The 22,497-nt window shown below is 42.7% G+C and overlaps 1 protein-coding gene across 2 annotated transcripts; it reads right to left on the reverse strand.

Annotated features, from left to right (window-relative positions):
* Nucleotides 1-9,880: 9,880 nt before the first annotated feature.
* Nucleotides 9,881-21,515, reverse strand: TBX22 (T-box transcription factor 22). 2 transcript variants are annotated; one of them, XM_030575575.1, is made up of 9 exons: nucleotides 21,449-21,515; nucleotides 21,029-21,154; nucleotides 20,157-20,310; nucleotides 19,240-19,341; nucleotides 17,599-17,773; nucleotides 16,215-16,379; nucleotides 15,468-15,532; nucleotides 15,098-15,183; nucleotides 9,881-10,800 (listed from the first exon to the last, which is right to left on the reverse strand). In XM_030575575.1, the coding sequence occupies exons 1-9, from the start codon at nucleotides 21,513-21,515 to the stop codon at nucleotides 10,190-10,192; spliced, it is 1,551 nt and encodes a 516-aa protein (XP_030431435.1). In that variant the 3' UTR covers nucleotides 9,881-10,189. The 2 variants fall into 2 exon arrangements, with proteins under 2 accessions (XP_030431435.1, XP_030431436.1); XM_030575576.1 differs by lacking the exon at nucleotides 21,449-21,515 and having other exon boundaries at nucleotides 21,029-21,194.
* Between the last annotated feature and the right edge of the window lie 982 nt (nucleotides 21,516-22,497).

Raw genomic sequence — 22,497 nt, forward strand, 5'->3', positions numbered from 1 at the left:
AGCATTTTAGGATGTGAAAACTACTTCATGGAAAGGGAAACTGGTCTGACATATGGAAGTAGAGGGTAGCTCCTTCCTGTGAATGTCACTGAAAGGACATGGCAAAGGATGGATACAGCAGTTCTCAAACTACGGGTTGGAACCCCAAAGTGGGTTGTGACCCTGTTTTAATGGGGTCAGCAGGGATGGCGTTAGACTTGCTGGGGCCCAGGGCCTACGTCCAAGCCCAAGCCCCACCAACTTGGACTGCAAGGCTCAGGCTTCCGCTCCAGTCCTGGGCAGCGAGGCTCAGGCTTCGGCTTCAGCCCTGGGTGGTGGGGCTCAGGATACAGGCCCCCCAATCTTGGGGCTGTGTACTCATTTTTGTTGTCAGAAGGGGGTTGCAGTGCAATGAACTTTGAGAACCTTTAATACACAGCTATCAGAATGAGATGCTACCCAGGCACAACGAAAAATAAGCTGCATGAAACATGAACAGAAAGCTAAGGAACACTGATATAATAGCCAACATGTGTAAAAACCTTACGGCCAGGATTATCCTCAAGAATATTTAGGGCCAGATCCAATCTCGCTTATACCAGTTTTCTCTGAGGTAGCTCCATTTAGTTCAGTAGCGTTATTCATGATTTTCACAAGTGTAAGGAAGGAAGGAATTGGGCTCAGCGTTTAATCATGAAATGGCAGCCCTAGCAGAGAGAAAATGTGATATCCTTTGCTAATAAAAGAGTTCCAAATCACAAATAAGTTGTTTTCCTATTCATGTTTATATTACTATAAATTGTGGACAAAAAATAAGTAATTTTTTTTAACTGTGTGATTGCAGAATCAGTGCAGTGTGGCTGTTGCCGAAGTAGCAAAGTTGTGTGACGTGGCTGCAGAAGTAGGAGGGTTGTGACTCAGTAGAGTAGTGGTTTCAAACTGTGGGTTGCAACCCAGAATTGGTCGCGGAATGGAAGGCACTGAATCACTGCGGCTCTCGTCAGCATTGCTGACCAGGCAGTTAAAAGTCCCATAAGTGGTGCTGCCCAGCTAAGGCAGGCTAGTCCCTACCTGTTCCAACACTGCAGAAGCAGCCAGCAGCAGGTCTGGCTCCTAGGCGGGGGGACCACAGGGCTCTGTACACTTCCCTCGCCTCGAGCCCTGGCTTCACATTCCCATTGGCCGGTTTGTGGCCAATGGAAGCTGGGGGCGGGACGGTGCCGGCAGGTGAGAGGCATATGGAGCCACTTGTGCACTTCTGCCTAGGAGCCAGACCTGCTGCTGGCTGCTTCTGGGGTGCAGCACGGTCCGCGGTGCCTGCACCCCTGCTACGCTGCTGACCAGGAGCCGCCCAAGATAAGCCTGTGCCCCAGCCCCATGCCCCAATCCCCTGCCACAACCCTGAGCCCCCCTAAAACCCAGAGCCCCTTCCTGCACCCCAAACCTCTCATCCCAGCCCCACCCCAGAGCCTGCACCCCCAGCCCAGAGCTCTGACCCCATCCCTCACCCCAACCCTCTGCCCCAGCCCTGAATACCCCCCAAACCTGGAGCCCCCTCTTCCACCCCAAACCTCTCAGCCCTGGCCCCACCCCACAGCCCTCACCCCTGCACTCCAAACCTCTGTTCCAGCCCTGAGCCTCTCCCACACCCCAAACCCTCATCCCCAGCTCCACTGAGTCATGGGCATCAACAATTTTCTTCAATTGGGTTGCCAGAAAAAAAGTTTGAAAACCACTGCAATAGAGCATAGCTGCTGAATAAGGACAACTTTCCATAACTGGACGTCGTTTTGGCATGTTAGTACCTTTTGCAGACATCATGGAAGACCTTGGCTCCAAAATAGATTATAGTTATTGTAGGTGGTTGTGCTCTGAAGAGTTCTCAGGAATGACCTGAATGTCATTTGGAGAGAGAGTAGAAAGAGCATTATTAAAATGATCAGACTACTTTAACGTAGGACCCAAGCTCAGGCCTCACAGCTGTACTTCATTTTCAACTCCCGCTATCCTTTTCTTTCATAGTTAAGTTCAGGGATGAAATCTGGGAGTTACTTTCACAGGCATGAGGTGGCTGGCAGGTATACTTGCAAGCTGTGGTAGTAGAAGCTTTCCTTCACTGCTGTGGCAATGCATCACAGTTATGACCTACAATAGTCCCTTAATTCAGGCCTTTGGCCTTTCTTGAGCAAAGGCTGTCAGTCAGTCAATCTGTTTTTATGAAATGCCCAAATGGGGAATAAAATGATACATGCAAATTCATTTTCATTTATGAACTAAAACAGGATTTGAACTCATTTCTTCAAAATTGAATGATTAGCCCACTGAGGCACTGAGATGTATGTCAAATATCCTGGGTTCTTCTGAAAATAAAAGGAGCCTTGCCTGGAATCATATATTGAAGTGATTTCTTCACAAAAGGCACCTACAAGATCCTAAATCCTAATCCACTTTGAAATCAATTTAAAATCCACTTTACTTGAAGTTTAAGGATCTAATTCATGTTCACACACAAATTTTATTTACTATGAAATACCTAGCTAGCCCTTTAGCTATTACATCTGAAAATCAGAATAGATGTGAGGCTCAGGTTAAGAAGTAAAGTCTTATTTCCTTCTGAGCAGCTCTACCTTGTGCTATTCCTGTCAAAAACATGCACACTGGGCCCAATCCTTGCACTCAGCCTGACTAAATAGACTGTGGGCAATGAAATTACACAAGGGGTTGGAATGGCCTGATTTCTTCTCCCCACTCCATGAGCAGGGTGCTGAGTACCCAAGCCCTATGTGTTATGTACATTGATGTTCATATCTTATATACTTTATTTTATATTTTATGTAATTTTTAATTTATACAAAACAATGGAAGCATCGGTCCAAAGATCTAGGCATTTCTGGCAAATATTTACAGCACAGCAAATATTTACAGCAAATATTTTAAAGCAGAAATAAAACCAGCAGCTTCCACTCATCCTCAGCCAGAGCTTGCCAACCAGATAATAAATATCTAAGCTAACAAAACACCACCCTACTCATATGTACCAGTCTTCATCAAATTGCTTCCACCCTGAAAATCCAGGGGGAAAGGGCTTTGCGGCATGCCCTCTACAGGCTGTTTCACATCAATAGGGGAGCAAATTCCAGAGCTGGGGTTCCTCCCAGAGTAAGCTTTGCCAGAAGCCTCATCTCTTTGAAACCAAAGGAGAGCCTCTGCTCATCACAGTTCTGTCAGTATCACCAGAATAAAAAGTGGTCCAGCAAGTAGGGAGATGCCCAGCTATACAGAGATAAACAGAGCTAATCAGAGGGCTAGGTTGCTTTAACAAATTCTTTTTCAAAAGAGAAAAAACCTAAAATTGAAATAAAAATCCACTCCACCCCCAGCCTATCTGCATGCTACCTATAGTCTCCTATACTATTAAGATGTCAGACCCTGCCTTTGCTCAGCCAGTAAAGCCAGCTATTACTGACCTCCTATTAAATATGCAAACAAGCACCTTTGTGCCATTTGTGCCATTTCCCATGCTGCCTCTCAGACACAGGTTCCCCTTGAAAATCTCCAAAGTTACATCATTGTTCTCCTTCAAATCCCTTCATAAAATTCTCCTTTGCAGTTATTTCTACAGAAAACTTGCTAATGGTTAAGCAGTTGGTATCCTGAGACCACTGTCAGTCATGTAGGTCAGTATTGTCTCATTGTTTCCTGGTGCTCCCCATCTGTCTGGATCCACTTGTTGTCTCTTGTCTTATATTTTGAGCTCTTTGGGGTAGGAACCATCCTTTTTTATTGCAAATTTGTACAGTGCCTAATACAACAAGGCCCTGGTCCATGACAAGAACTCCTTCATGCTACTGCAATACAAATAATTACTAATAATTACAACAATATATAGTACCTGCATATTTAAGTGTCAGAAAGGCCATTTCATTTTGTGAAATAATATTTGGGTTTGTTTTATGGCTATCCTTTTCAGAATGCTCAAATTACAGCGCTTTTTCCCATATGCACCATACAAAGGTTTTGTTTCTGTTTGGTGAAAAGCATCAGTATTGATCATTACCCTTGTCAGTACACACGTTCTTCAAACTGATATTGAATGAAAATAAAAAAATGAGGCCATATAGTAGACAAATAAACGACCGCAATACAAGAAAATTAAAATAACAATTTAATGTGGTATGATTGCGCTGGTTTTGCATCCATATTTTTTTAAATAGTCAGTACATCTTTCAGGTGCTCTAAGAGACTAAACCAGCATACATATATGAAGTAAGAAGAAAGAACATGTAAATTTTGTATCTCCATCTGTTCCCAATACAGTATGTTTACATATTAATGTGCAGTACAAATTTGTAAACATGAACATTTGAAACTTTTGGAGGAAGTGATACTAGCCCTTTTCCTTTCTATAACTTTATTGGAACAGCATGTCTGAAATGGTCCAAACCACACATGCAAATATGTTTAATACTGGATATGTTTCAAGTGTTTTATACATTTATTTGTCTGTTTTATATTCCCATCCAATCCAGGTTTGTATATATCATTTTAATACAAATTATCATCTAATTGCAGCCCAAACCTCAGAAGATTAAACATATATTAAGGCACTTATATCAAAGCAACTACCACCAATATTCAAACGATGCATTTGGCTTATTTTAAACATAGCCAGTAAACATATTAAATTCTGGTGAAACCAACTGGTAAACTATGGCTGGATTCACAAACACTATTGTTGTTTTGTCTCAATGAAGAAGAGGTTTCTAAACACAAATGTAGCATATTCCAAAGCGGAGTACAAAAACAGTGCTTAAGTATTGTCAATTCAATTCACTGAGTACTGTAAATATAATCAGATATTTCTGAATAGCTTTGAATCTGAGGTTGGATTAACATTTTAAATTGTGGAATAAGTTTCATCTTTTTAGAAATCTATTCCCCTCTCTATTTAATTCACCCACACAGTATTTTTATGTTTATTTTATTTTCAATCCACTGACCGAGGCTAGAAAGTTGGAAGTTTTGCACTTGCCATACATTTCCACATAATAGTAAAGAAAAGAACTTCATTGGTACAGTATATAGACTATACCTGAATGTTATGGACATATTGTCCTTTTGAAGTTGTCTTTCATTCATCCCTTTTGCACATTTAAAAAAAAATTACTATTATGAATATTTGAAGTAATGGTGGTGATTCATTTTCTCATGTTCTGTTACTCAGTTATCACTGCTGGCAGTTTAACAGTAAGACTAAAAGGAAACTTGTTAAGTCATCACTGATCATTTGGACATAGCTTTTCTACTATAACTAAACCCATATATACAGTGGTGTTCAGATTCTGGCAAACATACCATCATGGCTACTACAAATGTAGCTCTTAGCTCTGCTTGGCACTCTCCCAATTTATCAAAAGTTGGACCCTTCGCATCCAGATAGTGTCTCCTTGGCTAGCTATTCACAGCCTGATTGGAACTCTGGTTTCCTGACCTGCATGGACCCCACAGATAATGAAATGTCCTTCAGCTGTTCACAGGGAATCTCAAATCACATCCTTTCCAATAGCTATACCGTACACGGAGTAAGCCCAGCATGTGCCATGTTAGTGGACTTCACCAAGCACCTTCATTGATATGGGGCCATAATTCCCAAGGCCGTTGTCATAAACTGGTGACTCTTTAAAAAGAATCATTATGGAGCTGGAGAGAACAGTGAAATATGGATAAAATGGCCTTGGTGCTGTTCAGTGAAATGGAAAAAAAAATGTTATATGTTCTAAAATCAAAGGACCTGATACTCTTGATTTACATTGGTATAAATGAGAGGAGAAATCCCATTCAAGCCAATGCTGTATAACTGATGTAAGAGAGAAGAAAATCAGACCTGGAATAGTTAGTCAGAGTTTTGCCACCTAAGCAGAAATGTCTAGCCACAGGTCGAAAACCTTGGGTCATTTATTTCAGTCTGGTCAGCTGTTAGGTTTTTGAAAGGCCTATATAGTGCTTGCTATATAAATCAAAATGTGGCATCTCCCTCCACCCCCCCGCCGCCTTCACCCTCCTCCCCTGGTACCTTGCTTATTTATGTATTTCTCATTAATCACTTGTCCAGCAGCAGAGTCAAAATCTGCAAACTTCCATAGAACGTTTTGGTTGAACAGTGACGATAGCAGAATTACATTTAGAAACAGCTCAACAGAGCTGTGTTAAAAAGTATTTCATATGGTTCTTGAATCATACGTTCAATATCACGCCAGTCAGAAGACTTTTCTCCTTCACTTTTGTAATATGTGTAAAGTGCGTAATATTCTCCAGACACTTTCACTCAAAGTGTTGATTCCTTTTTGGATAAGACTGTTTGTACCAATGTCTGGTTCTGTAAGTACCTCATACCTGTGGCCCAGTGAATTAGAACCCCTGAAACCCCTTCATAGGCCTTCCACTGAAGTCAATGGGGGTTTTCCATTGTCTTCAGAGGGAGCCAGATCAGAAGCCTCGCTCCTTTCATTGTCTACAGTGATACCACCACAGCCCAATGGTAGAGAATGCTCCACTCCCCTTTGTGAGGTCTCATGAATCAGAGAACTGGTCTGAGTCTGTTCCCATTTAAATTCCTGGTAAAACTCTCTTTAAGTTCAATAGGAGCAGAACTGGTGTTTGAAATGATACAATTAAGAGCTAAGCGCAAGGGGAGAGAAAAAACAGTAAAATAAATGCATATCATCTACATCCTAACATCTTGCCTTCATATTATTTGCCTTTTGATACAGAGTTTATTCTTCTTATTATTATATCCTTTATACATCTAACAAATCTACTTTTTCCTTCGGCTTGGACCTGAAGGATAAAGCCAGTGGAGTTCCACACTTGTAGCCAAGAACAAAATTTGGCTCACTGTATTGAATATTCACTCTGTGGGCCAAATTCCTCATGCTGTACCACTGAAGTCGCTCTAGGAGGGAGTAAGGTGAATAGGTTTGGCTCATACTAGATGTTGCCAGTTCACAATGAAATGTACATTTGAATTGAGTTGAAGTATCTTACGGCAAACTCTCAGTGACTAACAATTGCACCACCACATTGAGCTGCATGAGCACAACAAAAATGTCCCATAAATATTCATTTTAAACAATTGATTAGCGATGTTTGCATTCTCTTTTTTGCTCTCTGCAAATAATTGCATGATTGGGTTTTCCTGGAATGCTCAAGGAACACAAATGTTATGCTTGCCTGCTTATGAAAAACTTCATTTTAAATTTGTTTTCTGTTTGTATTCACAGCAGGAACCTGAATTATCCATATCCAATCAGGAATCATAAACAATATAACATGACTCATAAGCATGATCATAACTAAACAATACAACTCCAATATTAGATTGCTAATTTTAAAAGTAAAAAGAAAAGTGGAGAAAAGTTAATCAGATAACAAATACATTTGAGGAAGTCATATTCTGTTTACATCATACATTCTGCGAATGGAAAAAGAGGGTGATTTTGACAAATAAATTGTTCGCTCAGCTCTAGGAAATAAAAATGTAATTTATTTGATCCAGATTTAAATGATACTTTTTCATGAAGTCTTCTATGCCAAAAATGTATAGCTTAGGTTTCAACCAATTCTTTTAGGTGGACAAATACCAATTTTGTTCCACAGCTTCAAATCTATCTTGATTGTAATATTTTATTTAATCACTGCTGTTATTGTAGAATTTGGGATTTACCATTTGCATCCACCCAGAAAGAAATGACTAATATAGAAGAGCCTCCTCCTGCTCCCCCAGTAATATATCAAGATTTAGGACCATGTCTTGCTCCTGTTATTCTTGTGAGCAGATCTGATGAACAAGATTCTGATCTCTGTGATACCAAGGTGCAAAATCTGGTCCATTGTCTTCAATGGAACTACTCACATGAGTAAAGCAGTCAGGGTTTGTCCCATTTTGGGTGAAGGTGGTTGTAAGACATTTGGTTATAAACAGTGCTTGGTTGCAATGTTTCACTTTTAATTAAAAAAAAACCAACAACCCTAGACATTGCTAAAAAATAGCATTAGATTGCAGATATTCTCCTTTTTCCAATATTACTAACTGTTTTTATATCAATTTAACAGAGTTATGTATAACCTAAGCACTCATCTCTTATTGATATATATGAGAGGTGTGTGAATAGGTCACAGGCAGCTCTACCAGCAGGAAATGTTAAGGCTACCAATCTCTGAAATGCAATTGCATTTTAGAAAAGTCCTATGACAGTAAATCTTCAAATTGTGTTATTTAAATAGCGTTTGCTCCTGTTTTGGTCTAGTTTCACTAAAATTTATGAAAGAGAGTAAAAACAGAATTTTGCCAATAATTTTTCATTCTTAAATCCATGTGTATTTGCAGTGTAGTACCACTTTTATGTTTGTAAATTCAGGATTCTCTCTCGTTCTAATTCCACATCCCGTCTGATTCCTGTCAAATATTCTCTGCAAATGTCTATTATATATCGAGTTAGATGTACAAATCAACTGACTTCAGGAAGGACCTGAACATACATCAAATAAAGAAAAATAAATATCATGTCTCCAATTCTGGATTACTGTTAGTGTTATATTGTGCCCTTGCATGGTGGAGAATATTTACATGGATAACAAGACTATCCAGCATTAGAACAGTTAATGCTAACAGAAAAATTGGGAGGGAATTAAAACCTCATGCTTCAGAATTTGTCAATCGCTAGCTCTTAGGGATCAGTATGAGATCTCTATGGGGGACAGATTACCCCATATCTTCCTGCTGTATGTTTTTATACCTTTCTCTGTAGCACTTGATGCTGGCCACTGTTAGAGACAAGATAATGGACTAGATGGGCCATGGGTCTGATCCAGTCTGGCACTTCCGATTTACCTTCATGCCCCGAGGGGTTGGAGGAAATGCAGATGAGCACTCCCCCAGCAAGTGCTTCAGGAAAAGTTTTGTCTCACTTAGGCTCAATGTTTCCTGGAGCTCTGAGATCTGCATCCTGAGCTCCCCTTATATGGGACCAGCTGGCCAACACAAAGGGAGACATGGCCCTGCCCTATCCTCCCTGCCCACTTTGGGACAGGCTAGTGCCACTCTCAGCATTATCTACTGGAGTCCTTAGGAAACCACAATGAGCAGACTGTGCTGTGTAGAGGCACAGGCACAGGAAGGCACTTTAAACTCTTCTCTCATCAGACGCCCTTTCCCCACCACTCTAGGCCAGGAATAATCAAGCCCTTGGACTTTTGGTCAGTCTTTGCTTCCTTCAACATCAAATGTTTAGATTTGGGACCAAATCCTGCTAAGCTGGTTCATTCAGGTCGTGAGTCAGCAAGATGCTTGCTTGGCACTAAGTATGCCCCATAAAGTCAATAAGTCTTAAGCATGGGCTTAAACAAATAGCTGAATAGGGATGGTCTGCTAAATCAGGGCCTCAGATAGTCCCATTAACATCAGTAGGACAACTCAAGTAAGGTGAGCAGAAGCTAGCCCTTCATCTTCAAGATAATAAAGGGGAAGCTAGAGAAAGAGTTTCATGAAAATGTTTAAAGTACTGTGCATTTATTATACGTAGTTGCTCCTTAACACTGAGGATTTGGCTACACTTGCAGCTGTACAGCACTGGGAGTTACGGTTGTCTTCGTACAGCTGTGTAGGGAAAGCACTGCAGTATGGCCACACTGACAGCTACCAGCGCTGCAGTGTGGCCAGATTTGCAGCGGTGTTGGGAGTGGTGCATTATGGGCAGCTATCCCAGCATTCAAGTGGCTGCAACGTGCTTTTCAAAAGAGGGGGATGGGGTGGAGTGTGACAGGGAGCGTGGGGGAGAAAGAGAGAGTGGATTTTTGGAGACAACGCTGTGTCAGCTCCCTGCCTTGCAAATTCCGACCACTTCCTCCACCCCTCTCTCATTCCTGCTTCCAAGTGCAAATATTAGAAGGGTGAATGTAAAGTTTGCGCCTATCCTATGAACATTACATAAATAACTCTTACCAAAAGGCATCTCTCTGTTGTTGGCTATTTTGTTGTTCCCCGTGCTCAGAACATTTTTTACAACACAGTTGTATATGAAACGCTAAATATCGAGGCAGGTCACTCCTGTATTATGAGGCACTTTATATACAATAATCAGCAAACCTTTGGGAATGATTGAAGAAAAGACTTGCTTACATGTCACTGCATTAGAAATGTTATGTAGTTCCATTAGAGGCAATGGTTAATTGCTGAGTGCCAGATAGAATGATTACATCTGCCATCTCTAAAAGAAGTCGGAATGCTGTCATTCACTTTGAAATGGCTTGTTGCGTTCATCAGTCTAGATGGCATAGAAAAGTTATAACCACACAAGCCATATGGAGAATGTAAAGAACAATTAAGTGCTTCCCGAGCAATGGGACTTGATGGGAAAATGTTTCCAGATGCATGTAATCCATACAACATTTGATTAGCAGAATTGGGTACTTGTAGACACTGCCCAGTTAAGTCTTCAGATTTACCATTTTTCAGATTTGTTATGCCAAGGGAAGATAGCACAGGCATATCCATCATGAAGTGGGGTAAAATATGTGGATTGGTGCCTCCCAGTTTTTCGTGGCTTGGAAATACAAGTGACTGTTGTCTCAAAAGGCTTGTAGGGCAAATCTTGTAATAAAGGGGCAAATTGAGATTATGTAGATATGTTTCAGGGCATGACCCTCCAATGTTGCTTGCTGACAAGTGAAATGTAGGAGGTGAGCAAGATGGAGAAAGCAAGGAGTTCAGAGGAGATGGCGTCCCACCACTTGAGGTTGCAGGTGAAGAACCAGAACTCCCATCTAAAAAAGAAAGCAAAAGTCATCAAAATGTTGCTGTTGGATGTTAACAAATGAGAATTATGGGTGGAATCCTGACCACACTGAAGTCAGTGTAGCCTGCTATCATTTTCATCTAAATATCTACTGACTCCAAAGGGAATTCTGCAAGCAGTTCTATGGCAAGATCCATCCATAAATTATGCATCAAATCTTTGTTATTTAGGCCCCAGTTCAGCAAGGTAGTCATGCATGTGTGTGTAAACATGTGACTACTTCCATTAACGTTTTTGCAGCAGGAACAGAGAAAGATTTTCTTTATTGATATTTGGGTCATTTACAATAAGACATTACAATTACATTCTCTTGACATGTATAGGTACATATCTTAGTACAGAATTAACCGTATTAAGCAACATCCTGAATATTGATCATATCTTGTTATATCATTAACATATCTCTTTTTTTTGTCCCAGTAACTTGATTGGAACTTCTTAGGTGCTGAAACTCACACACATTCTTAAATACCTTGTTGAATCAGGCCTCTATGTATAATCAATTCTCTTCATCTTTTTATAAATGAGCAGTGTCACATTTAAGGTGCTCTATTTTCCTTGTGATTTGCAGGGGTTTTCCTTGCATATAACAATAGAAATACTTCTTATTCAGCATTGATGGAGATTTTTGCCTTGCACCCCCGATCACAGGAATTGACTCATTTTATTTAGTTTCCACTGCAGTTTATAAGACACCTTTAATCACTGTTTCCAAAACAACTTTAAACGTTCTTTTCAATTTAACATCCTATTTTCTGACGCAGATCAATGAGTGCTTTCATAAATTTATTAGAAAAACAACATCCACTTATTTTACATTTATTAGGTCACTGGTGTATAATGCCATTGTTCAGCACAAGTTTTCAGCAATGTGCATTCCTGTTACTAAGCTGACATTATTTTAAGATGGCATCATTTAAAAGCCCCATTCTTCTGCAGATGTATTAGCACAGCTCCATTGCACTTTATATCACAAAATTTTGGATCTACTTTTTTTCTCATTTACTTATATGTATTAATGCTGTCATGGAAAAAAAAAACAAAATATCCACAGTTGCTTTTTGTCACATTTGTAAAATGGTTGTGGCATGTTTAGGATCTTTCTTCATTTACACTATAATTCAAATTCATGTACGCAAGACATGATCTGGTCAGGTTTTATGTGTAATGGTCTATAAGGAATCTTTTGATATTCTATACTTTTTGCTGTCAGTATATGAGATTGATATAATGTGAAAGTTTAAGAAATGATGCAATGTAGAAACTATTCTTGTTCTCAGATTAACTGCAGACCATATCATGTATGTATATACAGGAATGATGGCATTTTTTGCACATTAAGGGCTTCATCTTTTTCACATTGATGTCAATTGCTGTTTTAATATTGATTTCAATGGGAGAGGGAGCAGGCAACAGAAGGGACCCATTCTCCTCCTCCTCCCTAATTCTCATTAATATTATAGTGTTTTAGGGGCAACTTAAGCAATGTAAGATCACATCTGTGAGGGCAAGTTCATTATCTAAACTTGCACAAGTCGTCTCAATGCAGCTAAGTCAGGGACAGTGTGTAGAATATTATTATAAACTTAAGAAGCTCCTTAAAATGTACATAAAGTGGTTTCCAATAGATCTTTGGATTTTGTGGGGTGCGAAATTAATAAAATAGCATTGCAAATCTGGTTCAGCATTTTTATTAGGTACCATCAATACATTGTTGCTGAGATTTTTTCAGCATCTACAGCATTCATTTTGTCTGCGCTTTGTGTGTGTCATTATCAGTAGTGCACCACTCCTTGGAAGGTCTGTTAACTTTTAGAATATGAAAATTCTTGCTCTTCCATAAGCTGCTCTAAGTTCTGATGGATTTATGTAGGCATGTTTAGACTAGATGGCCTTGTCATGTTCTGAAATTATTTAGTTAAATTATTAACAAAAAAAATACAAGTCCTGTTTAGGAGTAGCTAATGGACACATTGTCAGTGTTTTACAAATGCAAGCAGAGCATAGCAAATCATTGCACCAAGTCACTGAAAATTTTCCTGGGTCCCTTAACTTTCTTTGCAGTACAAATATTTAGACCTGATCTTATTCCCGTTGAATACAATGGATATTTAGACCAAGCTGTGCGTACATGTATCATAGTGTGTGTGTGTGCCCATATCATTTAAATGAAGGTGATATCAGTATTCTCAGCCCAATTGTTCAAAAGTCGGTTGGACCCAAAAAAGTCATGAAATTGTCTTGAAAAATCATGAGATTTTTTTAAATAAATCATCTGCCTTCTAGGTTTTAAGCCCTTAGGATGTGTGTTTTCAAACTTTTCTCCACCACCATGATGTCCAGAAACTCACTTTTATTTAAATGAAAGCTGAGATTCAGATATGTTCATATGGCCAGGAAATTTGGCCTTTAAGAAAAACACTAAATATCATGGGACTAGCAATAAAACCCAGGAAAGTTGGCACTTCTATGAAATGCATATCATAAATGGCTCTCATCATCCACCTTTTACTATCTTGCCTGCACTCTGCCCACTTATCCATCTCCTCTAGGACTATTTCTAGCATTACAAACTTCTGAACAGTATTAGCTATATTTTGCTTACGGCCGCTTATGCAGCCATCCAAAACTCATGCTGAAAAAACTTTTATAACATCCCACACCATCATTAATTCTATACAGTATTTCTGTGTGTAGCCTCTGTGTCCATGTATCTTGAGTTCTTGATCTTATAAAATAAGAACTATTCACTTTGAAGATAGTGTGGGATATATATGCCACAATATAGAAATCTTCAAATTTTTCATAAGATAAATGACTGTGTTAAATTAGTAAGTATAGTGTTTTCCAATGGTAGAGTCACAGTTTTTCATCTGGCTCTATGAGCAGTGATTCTTCAAGCAAAACTTCCAGTGGACATTTTGCCTGTATAAATTCTGCAGGATTGGGCTCCAAACAAATAATTTCTCAGTGGAGATCATTTTTATTTGAAAAATCTTGCAACACTTATTTGCAACTTTGCAGCAGTTAAATGTCATATTATTGATAATTTCTAGATATTGTATCATCTTCTTTACTATTTAAACATTGGATTTTGTTTATCCAAAAAAAGAATAGTAGCAAACCATAGAAAATATAATTAGATATTATTATGATCCTATTTCAAAATAATTTTCTAGAATGGAGTGGACAATCACAAGAAATTTAAGGATTGTGTAACAAGATAGCAAAATAACAAACCTATTCTAAATATCCCTCCAAAATAGCTGAATACTGTTTTCTCATACAAGTTATAGGTGTGAATCCTGTTTCAATATTCTCAGCTCCAGCTGAATGGTTAGTGTACATTAAAGCATTACTAAAATGTTCATGGGGCAAGTTTCATGCTCCTTAAATTAATTTCTACAGGAGTCTTTCTTTCATTAGGTATGTGGAATTGGGTCTACAGAACTGTTGTGTGGTATCTACTCACTTCCTCTGTGTAATATTTATTTTATTGTATGTACTCTTATTTTTAGATTTAATACATGGACTTATCAAAATCTTTAAGTTTATGCACAATGCTAAAATACATTAACTACAGCACTTAATAATTAACTAATTGACACATTAGCATGGAAAGAATACAGGCACAGCCTGTATTAGACCAGCAGAGGGAATGAATTTTATAGCAAAAGGTCCTTCACTGAAAATGCCCCACCACCAGATGTTCAGATATGATGGCGTTAACTCAAGCATCTCAAGATGGCCTTTAGTCACCAGATAAAATATAATGTGATAGATGGTCTTTAAGGCTTCAGACCTACAATAATCTCCAGGAGGGTGGAATTTTGTACCTCTATGGAGCCCCACTGAAATGGTGCAAGGACCCTTCTGGGCACAGCTCTTTGCAGGATCAGGGCCTGGGGTAACTGTCCCTAAACTAGTTGTTGTTATTGTTGATTTAGTATGTTACTTTTTTGTCCTTTTTAGATATTTGTTTATTCTTCAATGTCAATTGATTTGAGAATTAATAAAGAGTTAATGTAAAAATATTGTCTCGCTCACAGAAACAATCAACTAGGTAGTTGTTATTAAGCATAAACATCAAGAAAGGACAGAGGCAGTAAATTTGAATTCTAATCCTTTTGTCACAGTGCCGTCACCTAGAATGGCATCCTGCTCCTGTCATGTCATTTCACACATGCACAACAGTTAGATTATCTCTGTTTTATGCTTAATATTTTATTTACATCTTAGAAACCACTGGAACATTCAAAACTCACCTTGGGTTTCTGCACCAAAGGTCTTAAAATCCAGAGTAAGTGGTGGCCTCCATGGATATGTTTCCAAAAGTCCATCCAGCACTCCCCTATAAAGTAGAATTTGGAATTCAGTGACTTGGTGGATATGGCTCCTGCAGAGAATTACATTTGCGGACTTCCTGCCTTACTAGATATCTTTCATAAAGAAAGATTACATAAATATTCTAAAGCATTCTCTCTTTTCCTTCTTTCTTTCTTTCCAGTCAGTTAACTAAGTCATTTCAAATCTAAAATTAAAATAGTAAATTAAAAGTAGTAAGAAATAGAGCACAGATCTGTTTACACACATGAGAATGTATAGAATTTGTGGTTGACAATTTATAAAAATTACCTGTTTCTCCCAGGATCTCTAAATCCTTTAGCAAAGGGATTCCTGTCTATTTTCAGTTTGGTAATCTAGAGATTAAAAAGTTACAATAATCAAATAATTGTAGTGAGTAAATAAAGCCAGGTGAAAGTAGGATTAAAATTATATAATGGGTGTATAGTTTATATTGTTTAGATTAAAATCTGTTTTCCTGGATGCTACACATAGCCCTGTTATCTTCAATGGAAGGCCAGGACAAGATTTGGCCCAAATATGGCTATTGTTGCTATTATAAATATCCCTCCCTCCCTATGCACTTTAAAGCAGCACTTAATTATTATGATGATTCCTTAATCTCAGGCAGATTGAATTCCTTTCCCTTTGATGTTTTCTAAACAAGTTTCCCTTCTATTTATTTTATCTGCAGTTTTGTGCACATGTTTTTAATGCTATTTCCATAACACTGAACCACTGTACCTAGTCCATAGGACTAGGACTCAGCACCTTGCAGCATCAGGCCTTTTCTAAATACAATTAGTATTTATTATTATTGTTGTTGTCAAGTCCCCTGGGGAGAGCAAATCTCCAGGGATTTCTTACTGAAAATAGCAGCCCTGCGTAAACTTGCCACAATATATCCTAGTGTGTGTTATGGAACATGCTCAAAATTAATAATAATAAAAAAGTTAAAAATCCAGGATTCCAGCTGCGGTTCTGTTTCCCGGGAATCCAGCAAAGGTGAACGTCTCCCTGTTCCCTGGGCCGCTTTACCTGCTGGTTTTGATAAGCCGTTACAGTGGTGAATTCGGTTTCCTTAAATGAAAAGGTTTTAACCCCTTCCGCTGGCAGAGACTGGATCTGGGCCAGATCAAATCTGGAATCCTGCACAATCACGTGCACTCTGGGTTTGTACTTATGCATGGACTGCAGGATAATCTGTAAATTACAAGGAAAAGAGGGTGAGCAGCTCTTCCCTCCGCACAGAAAGGGACAAGAACCCCTGTGTCCGACTGAAATTCTTCTCCCATTAGCAATAGCCGAGTAGCTCCCGTCTGCTCCTGTTTTCCGAGCTGAACCAACTGCCTCGAAATCAGTCCTGACTCTGAACACCGCGTTAGTAAACTCAAATTTGTGTTCGCCTCTGGGAAGATTCAGGGGGCTTGTGGTGTCCATTTTGCTTTGCTAAAGCCCCGCTTGTTTTATTTTGCAAATACCAGCAAAAACACACACACACACACACACACACACACACACACACACACACACACACACACACACACACACACACACAGAGCTTAAATCAACGGCTCGACTCTCTGGTGATCGTTTCTCCTCTGCCCCAAATCCCCATCAAAGGGCAGCACTGGCAGCGCCTCCTCCAAACTGCTCTCTCGATCTTCGTACAACATTTAGGGCGGAAAACAAGCCCCCGCGCCCCACATCAGGATAGGAACTGGGGGCTCGAAAATCCAGTTCGTTTAACACAAGAAGAAAGGGACAGATTGTAGCTGAGTGTGAGATATTCCCTAAAATCTACCCTGCCCCCCCCCCACACACACAGCCGTGCAGGATTTAGGCGCTTTCTGTCACAAATGACTGCAGTGGAAAGGCTGTAAGATTGCGGCTCTTGTGTGCAGATACAACCCCCCTTCCCGATCTCTGCTGCGTGCTGGGCACTTGGAATAACGGGTCTCACTCAGGCTGGTGCTTATGGATACCCACTGATTCCGCGTGGGGCTTCCCTGGTTGGCATCTGACTTGCCTGCAAAACGCGATGCTTCTTTAGGGTCCTGGCCTCGCACCAAGGAGGGCCTGGAGCCCGCAGAGCGGTTCCTGGTCAGTCCCTCTTTCCTCAGTTTCCCCTGGAAGCATGTGCCCCAGATCCAGCCACAGATTGGAAGCGGGATCCCCAAGGGACAAGGAGGCCCAGGGACAGCGAAAGAGAGCCCCATGCATTTATGCCACAGCCGGCACTGCGGCCGGATAAACCCCTTCCCACCTCTGCCCCTCCAGGGGCACGTAACGATTCTCCCCAGACAAGAAATCAAACTGAAGGGGCTGCGGGGGAGCATGGGGGGTCCGCCTCCCCGGGGGGCTGCCCCTGCCCGCCTCCCTCCCCCCTGCCGGAGAAGGACCGGGCTAAGTCCACACCTACATGCCCTTTGTCGTCCATCTCATTGTTGGTGAGTTTCACCCTGTCGAAGCTGATGATTTGCCTCATCCAGGTCTCTCCCGAGCAGGGGGAATCCGGGTGGATATAGAGCCTGGGCGTTATACAGGAATGGTCTGTGTTCCCAGCCACCATCCACTGGGAGCTGTGGTAGACATACCTAGAACGGGAGGGCACAGCGGGGTCAGCAGACAATAGCAGGACCCCGGGCCGGCTGCGAGGCCTAGGGAAAGCCAGTGGCTCCCGCCCCAGGGGCGCAGCAGGGAGGGGTAGGGCCAGGGCAGTCGCTGGGGCTGGCCTGTATTTCCAGACGCCAGCCGCAGCGGAAACCGATCTGCGCCGCAGAGTGAGATCCGCGGAGCCCGAGCGCTCTGCCTGGTCCTAGCCGGGACTGGGTTCCGCGCAGGGCGCCTCAGCTCCTCAGCGGTGGGGCTTGTTTCCCAGGCCAGGCTGTGCCCAGCCGGGCATTGCAGGGAGGTGTGTGCGCCCTGCACAGGGAAACCCAGCAGCTGGGTCGGCCTCACCCAACCCTTCAGGGCTGGCAGAGCGGGGGATGTGGGGAGTGTGGGTAATCCTGGCCAGGAGAAGCAGGACCCCCGCGGGTTCTCGGCGCTGCACAGACACTCTCCCTGTGCGCACGTGCGGACGCTAAAACAAATGTGTTTCTAAAGGGCTGCAATTCAAAATCGGAGTTATCAGTTGCTCCCGCTGCTTTGTCGGCCTCTGCCTCGTCATCTGTGAGGGGGAGGTTTTAGGTGAGAAAAAAATCCCCCCCTACTCCCCCCGCACTCCCATTTCCTTCCTGGGTTTAGGTTTCCTGCCCGTTCTCAGCTCCTCTCCCTGGGCGGTGGAAGTGTCCCTCGGCCGGCGCACAGCCCCGGGGGCGCTAGTTTCATTGCATCCCCAGGCCTTGCGGGTTGATTGCGCTGGTGGGAGGGGGGGTGCCCTGGGCAAGGCTGCCTGTTGTGTCTGTGTTGGGTCATTTCGCTGTTGCACGCAAAGCAAGGCCGGCTCTGAACCTCCCTCTGCGGTTTACACCGATAATCTTTGCATACGCATTCCCGAAATAGCCCTTGTTACTCGGGAGCCAGGGCCTGTCCCCCCCGGGCGGCGATCACCCCCTGCCCCGTGTCCCTTTTCACACCCCTGGCATTCGGTGACTGCTGGGCAAGCCGCACAGACCCGGCGGGCTGGCCTCTCCTCCCCGCAGTCCCCAGCACCCTCGGGGGCACCAGGCCACAAGGAACCTGCTTAGGGGCTGGGGACTGGACGCATTGCCCTGCCCGGGGGGGGGGGTGTGCGCGCCCGGGGCAGGGATGGTCAAGGGCCACAGGCGAGGCATCCTACGGAGCTGCAAGATGCCTCGGTCAAGCGCAGAGACGCCCTAGGCAAGAAAACACTCCCGGGGTGTTTGCTGCGCGCAGGCAGCGGGGCGCGCTTCGAAACGCGCGAGTGAGAGCCGCCGCTCTGAGTCTGGGCGCTAGGGAGTTTCACCGAAACGAGGTGGGGAGAAGGCTCTGTTGCTTGTCGCAGGTAATCAGCTAGTTATTGTAATCAACTTGCGTGGTGCAGGCTGGTTTGGTTTCGCTGTAAAACGCGCGGCATTTGATGGATCCGCTTCTTTACCTGTATCTTTTGGAGTCCACTGGGACCACGTCAATGGCGACGTAATATTGTTTCGCTGGCTCCAGACCCTTCACTTTCACCCTGACAGAGGGAAACATTCTCCTGCGGGATAGAGAAAGGAGCCCGTTATTCCCCCTCTTTCGTTTGAAGCTTGTAAGGCGGGAGTAAAAAGTTTCAGGACAAAGCTCCCACTTTAAAAGTCGAAAAGGATTTGTTTTTAAAAAATAATCCTTTTCGAGGAATGGGAAACGGGATTGCACCGAATATATGAGGAGTGAAATTCTGTAGGGGTTGTCGCTCTTAGCACAAAACACTACACAGAACATGCGGAGTAAAATATCTGTTAGGCGCGGGTGTTCCTGGAGATAAGGAACATTTAGCTGTATATAAACAGTTGCCGTAAGATCTACTATGTGGGAAATATTAAAGTATATGCATGAACAAACGATCGCTATAGGAAAACAGAATTCCACTGATCGCGGTTTCTAACATTTGTAATGTTGTTCATATCGATATTGCTAATACTTGTGTTGATTACAATATTTAAGAGAAAACACACACCAAATATAGTCTGTAGGAGATATATTGGAACATTAAGTTTGAAGATTTTATAGGCTGCTATTCCAGTTATCCTGCATACATTTATACTACCCTCTTTCTGAACGCATGGCTACTGGTTTGCTTCTGGTCCAGTTGCCAAATCTGTGACAAAGGGGTTTAATGAATGGATTCAGTTTCATATTTTACAACGCTCTCTAGAGCGTCCCGTAGTTTCTGAATCGTTAGCACAAGCAATCGAAAGCACAACACGTATGTAAGAACCTGTTTTTCTCTTGGGCCAAAAGACACCCTATGGCTATCGCCCATGAATTACATACAAACACCCAGACCCCAAGGCTTGACTGGCTCTGCCATACCTGCCGGCTTTGGTAATAATCATTTCCGTGCCGATCTCATGAAATCTTTTCCAGAGCTCAGATCCTTGCAGTTCCACGTGGATATCATCCTTCGCTTCTCGGCTTTCGGCGCTAGCCGAGAAGGAAGCCGATGTGCCTGCTTTAGGTCGCTTTTCTGCCAGGAACAGAAATGAGAAGCGTTTGCATGGTTGCTGTTCAGAGCAAGTTTACATGTACAGAAATGCCCCCCGCCCGAATTAGCCTGCAGAGCCCCCTCCCTCCCCCTCAGCCCTGGGCATTGGGCAGAGGCTTTCCGGATACGGGCTGCAGCAGAAGGGAAAATATTTAATCTATTATACAAAATATTTCGTCTTACTCTAAATCTAGACTAACCATCCCTGCGAGCGCCTGGAGATTAAAGGAAAGCAAGGGTTATTTTCCGTGGCAGGCACAAATCCTCTCGTGTCAAACCTGAGCCGAGGGCAGCGCTCCCTTCTCTAGTTAGGGTTTGCAAAGGAACCGGGAAGCCGCTCAGGTGAGACAGGGCGTTCGGGGACTTTATTCCAACCGCCGGGAAGTTTCGCGTGCACCAGCCGGGCAAGTTCTTCACTCTTTTTCTATGAAACCTGCTGCTCTGCAGGGCGGGGGAACAGCTGGATGCGGCTCAGCTCCCGCAAGTCAGCCAGAGAGCTCGGGAGGTTTCTTTCACACATGGCTGTGGTTTTGCACGTACGCAGATCTCAGGCTCCCCGCAGCCTCTCCCTGTGACCTGGCTGCGGAGTTTGAGGAACTGAACCCATCTTGCGTGAGTTCGCGAAGCCTTTAGCCACGAAGGAATCTCTGCGCCAGCTCCTGTCAGACATTATTTCAAGAGAAAAACGGGGGATACTAACCAGGTTCCTGGCTTTTTCCGATCCCTCTGCAGCCGGTCCCGTCCTCCTCTCCCTTTTCTGCGCGATGCGATTGTTTCTCATCTCTGAAGTCCTGCAGTTTCCTCTTTGCGGATTTCCCCACTAAGGCTTCCACGGAGAAAGCGTGAGCTCGGGAGCTTAGAGCCATCCCGGCGCAAATTGGATCCTCCCGAGCAGAACTTCAAGCCTGATCCTTTAAAAACGGGGAGGAAATCCCCCAAATCCTAAAATAGAGCGAAAAGCCCCCTCGGGCAGGAGCGGCAAGATTGCTCCTGACAGCCCCTTCCCTCGCACTGCCTCCACATCGTGCATGCGGGCACCCGCGGCAGGTTAAATCCCTCGATTTATTCCTCCTGCTGGTTCTACGAGATTGGCAAGGGGAGGATTTTTTAGGGAACAGACCTGCCCTCACTGGCAAGCGGAGCAGCTCCGATTGGGGAGCAGCCGCGTGAGAGAGATACTGTTGCATCCAACTGAATCAATAGAAGGCTGCAGGCACCACTGTTTGTTTTGGAAACTGTTGGGAGCGTAAAAAACATTGAGTGACAGTTCCTAGGGCTAAAGGGGAAAAAGGGGGGAAGACAGAAAAGGAGGGAGGGAGTGGAGAAAAGAGGGAGTCTGCCCCGTCTAGGATAAATCAAAGAGGTCACTGTTCTGCATTCAATTGTAAAAGCCAAAGAAATGTGACATAATTGCACACTAGGGGCCACTTTTCCAACAAAAGTGCAAATAATGTTTAACCAGAACCAGCAAAAATCTCTCTAGGCTTTTGCTACCCCAATTAAGACACAACGTGTGTGATTCACTTCAACTGTCTTGTTTTCCCTCCTCGGAAACCGAAACGGTGCTATTAAAGCAAACCGACTTATTTGGGGATTTTAAAGATCATCGAGTCACACTATAGTCCCCTACCCCGAGGTGTAGGCGACTCCTTCGTATGTGAGAATAGGGGCAAGACGAAGGATTTTTTTAACAGGATCAAGGATGTAACATTTACACGTTTTCACTCCCAAGGCAGGACAAGGACACTGCATCACCGCCACCCAGGAGCCAGCATCTGCAGCAGATTAGAAAGGGAAAAATCCAAATATTTGATTCAAATTGTTCATTTCAGTTACTAATTCGAATAGCTTCCCGGTGTTGCAGATGTCCATATAACAGACAAAGGCAAGGCTACAACACAAGGCTTCGGAGGTTTAAAATAATAAAAATGCAACGATTAAGTTACCAATTCTCAGAACAGATCTTCCCCTCATTTACTGATGAACAGAAATATAACCCGAGCTCTGCAAAACCCGGTCATTCAAAGGTATAGTTCCTTTCCCTTGAAGCGATTTCAGCCATAACTCCAGTGACTAGGTTTCCAAATATTACAAATCTCTTCTTTCTGCTTGGGAATGTTATTGAAAAGTGCCTTAAAACAACTTCCATCCTTTTTAAAATGTGACTGA

Source organism: Gopherus evgoodei, chromosome 9 (genome assembly GCF_007399415.2).
Source record: "Gopherus evgoodei ecotype Sinaloan lineage chromosome 9, rGopEvg1_v1.p, whole genome shotgun sequence".
NCBI classification, from domain to species: Eukaryota; Metazoa; Chordata; order Testudines; family Testudinidae; genus Gopherus; species Gopherus evgoodei.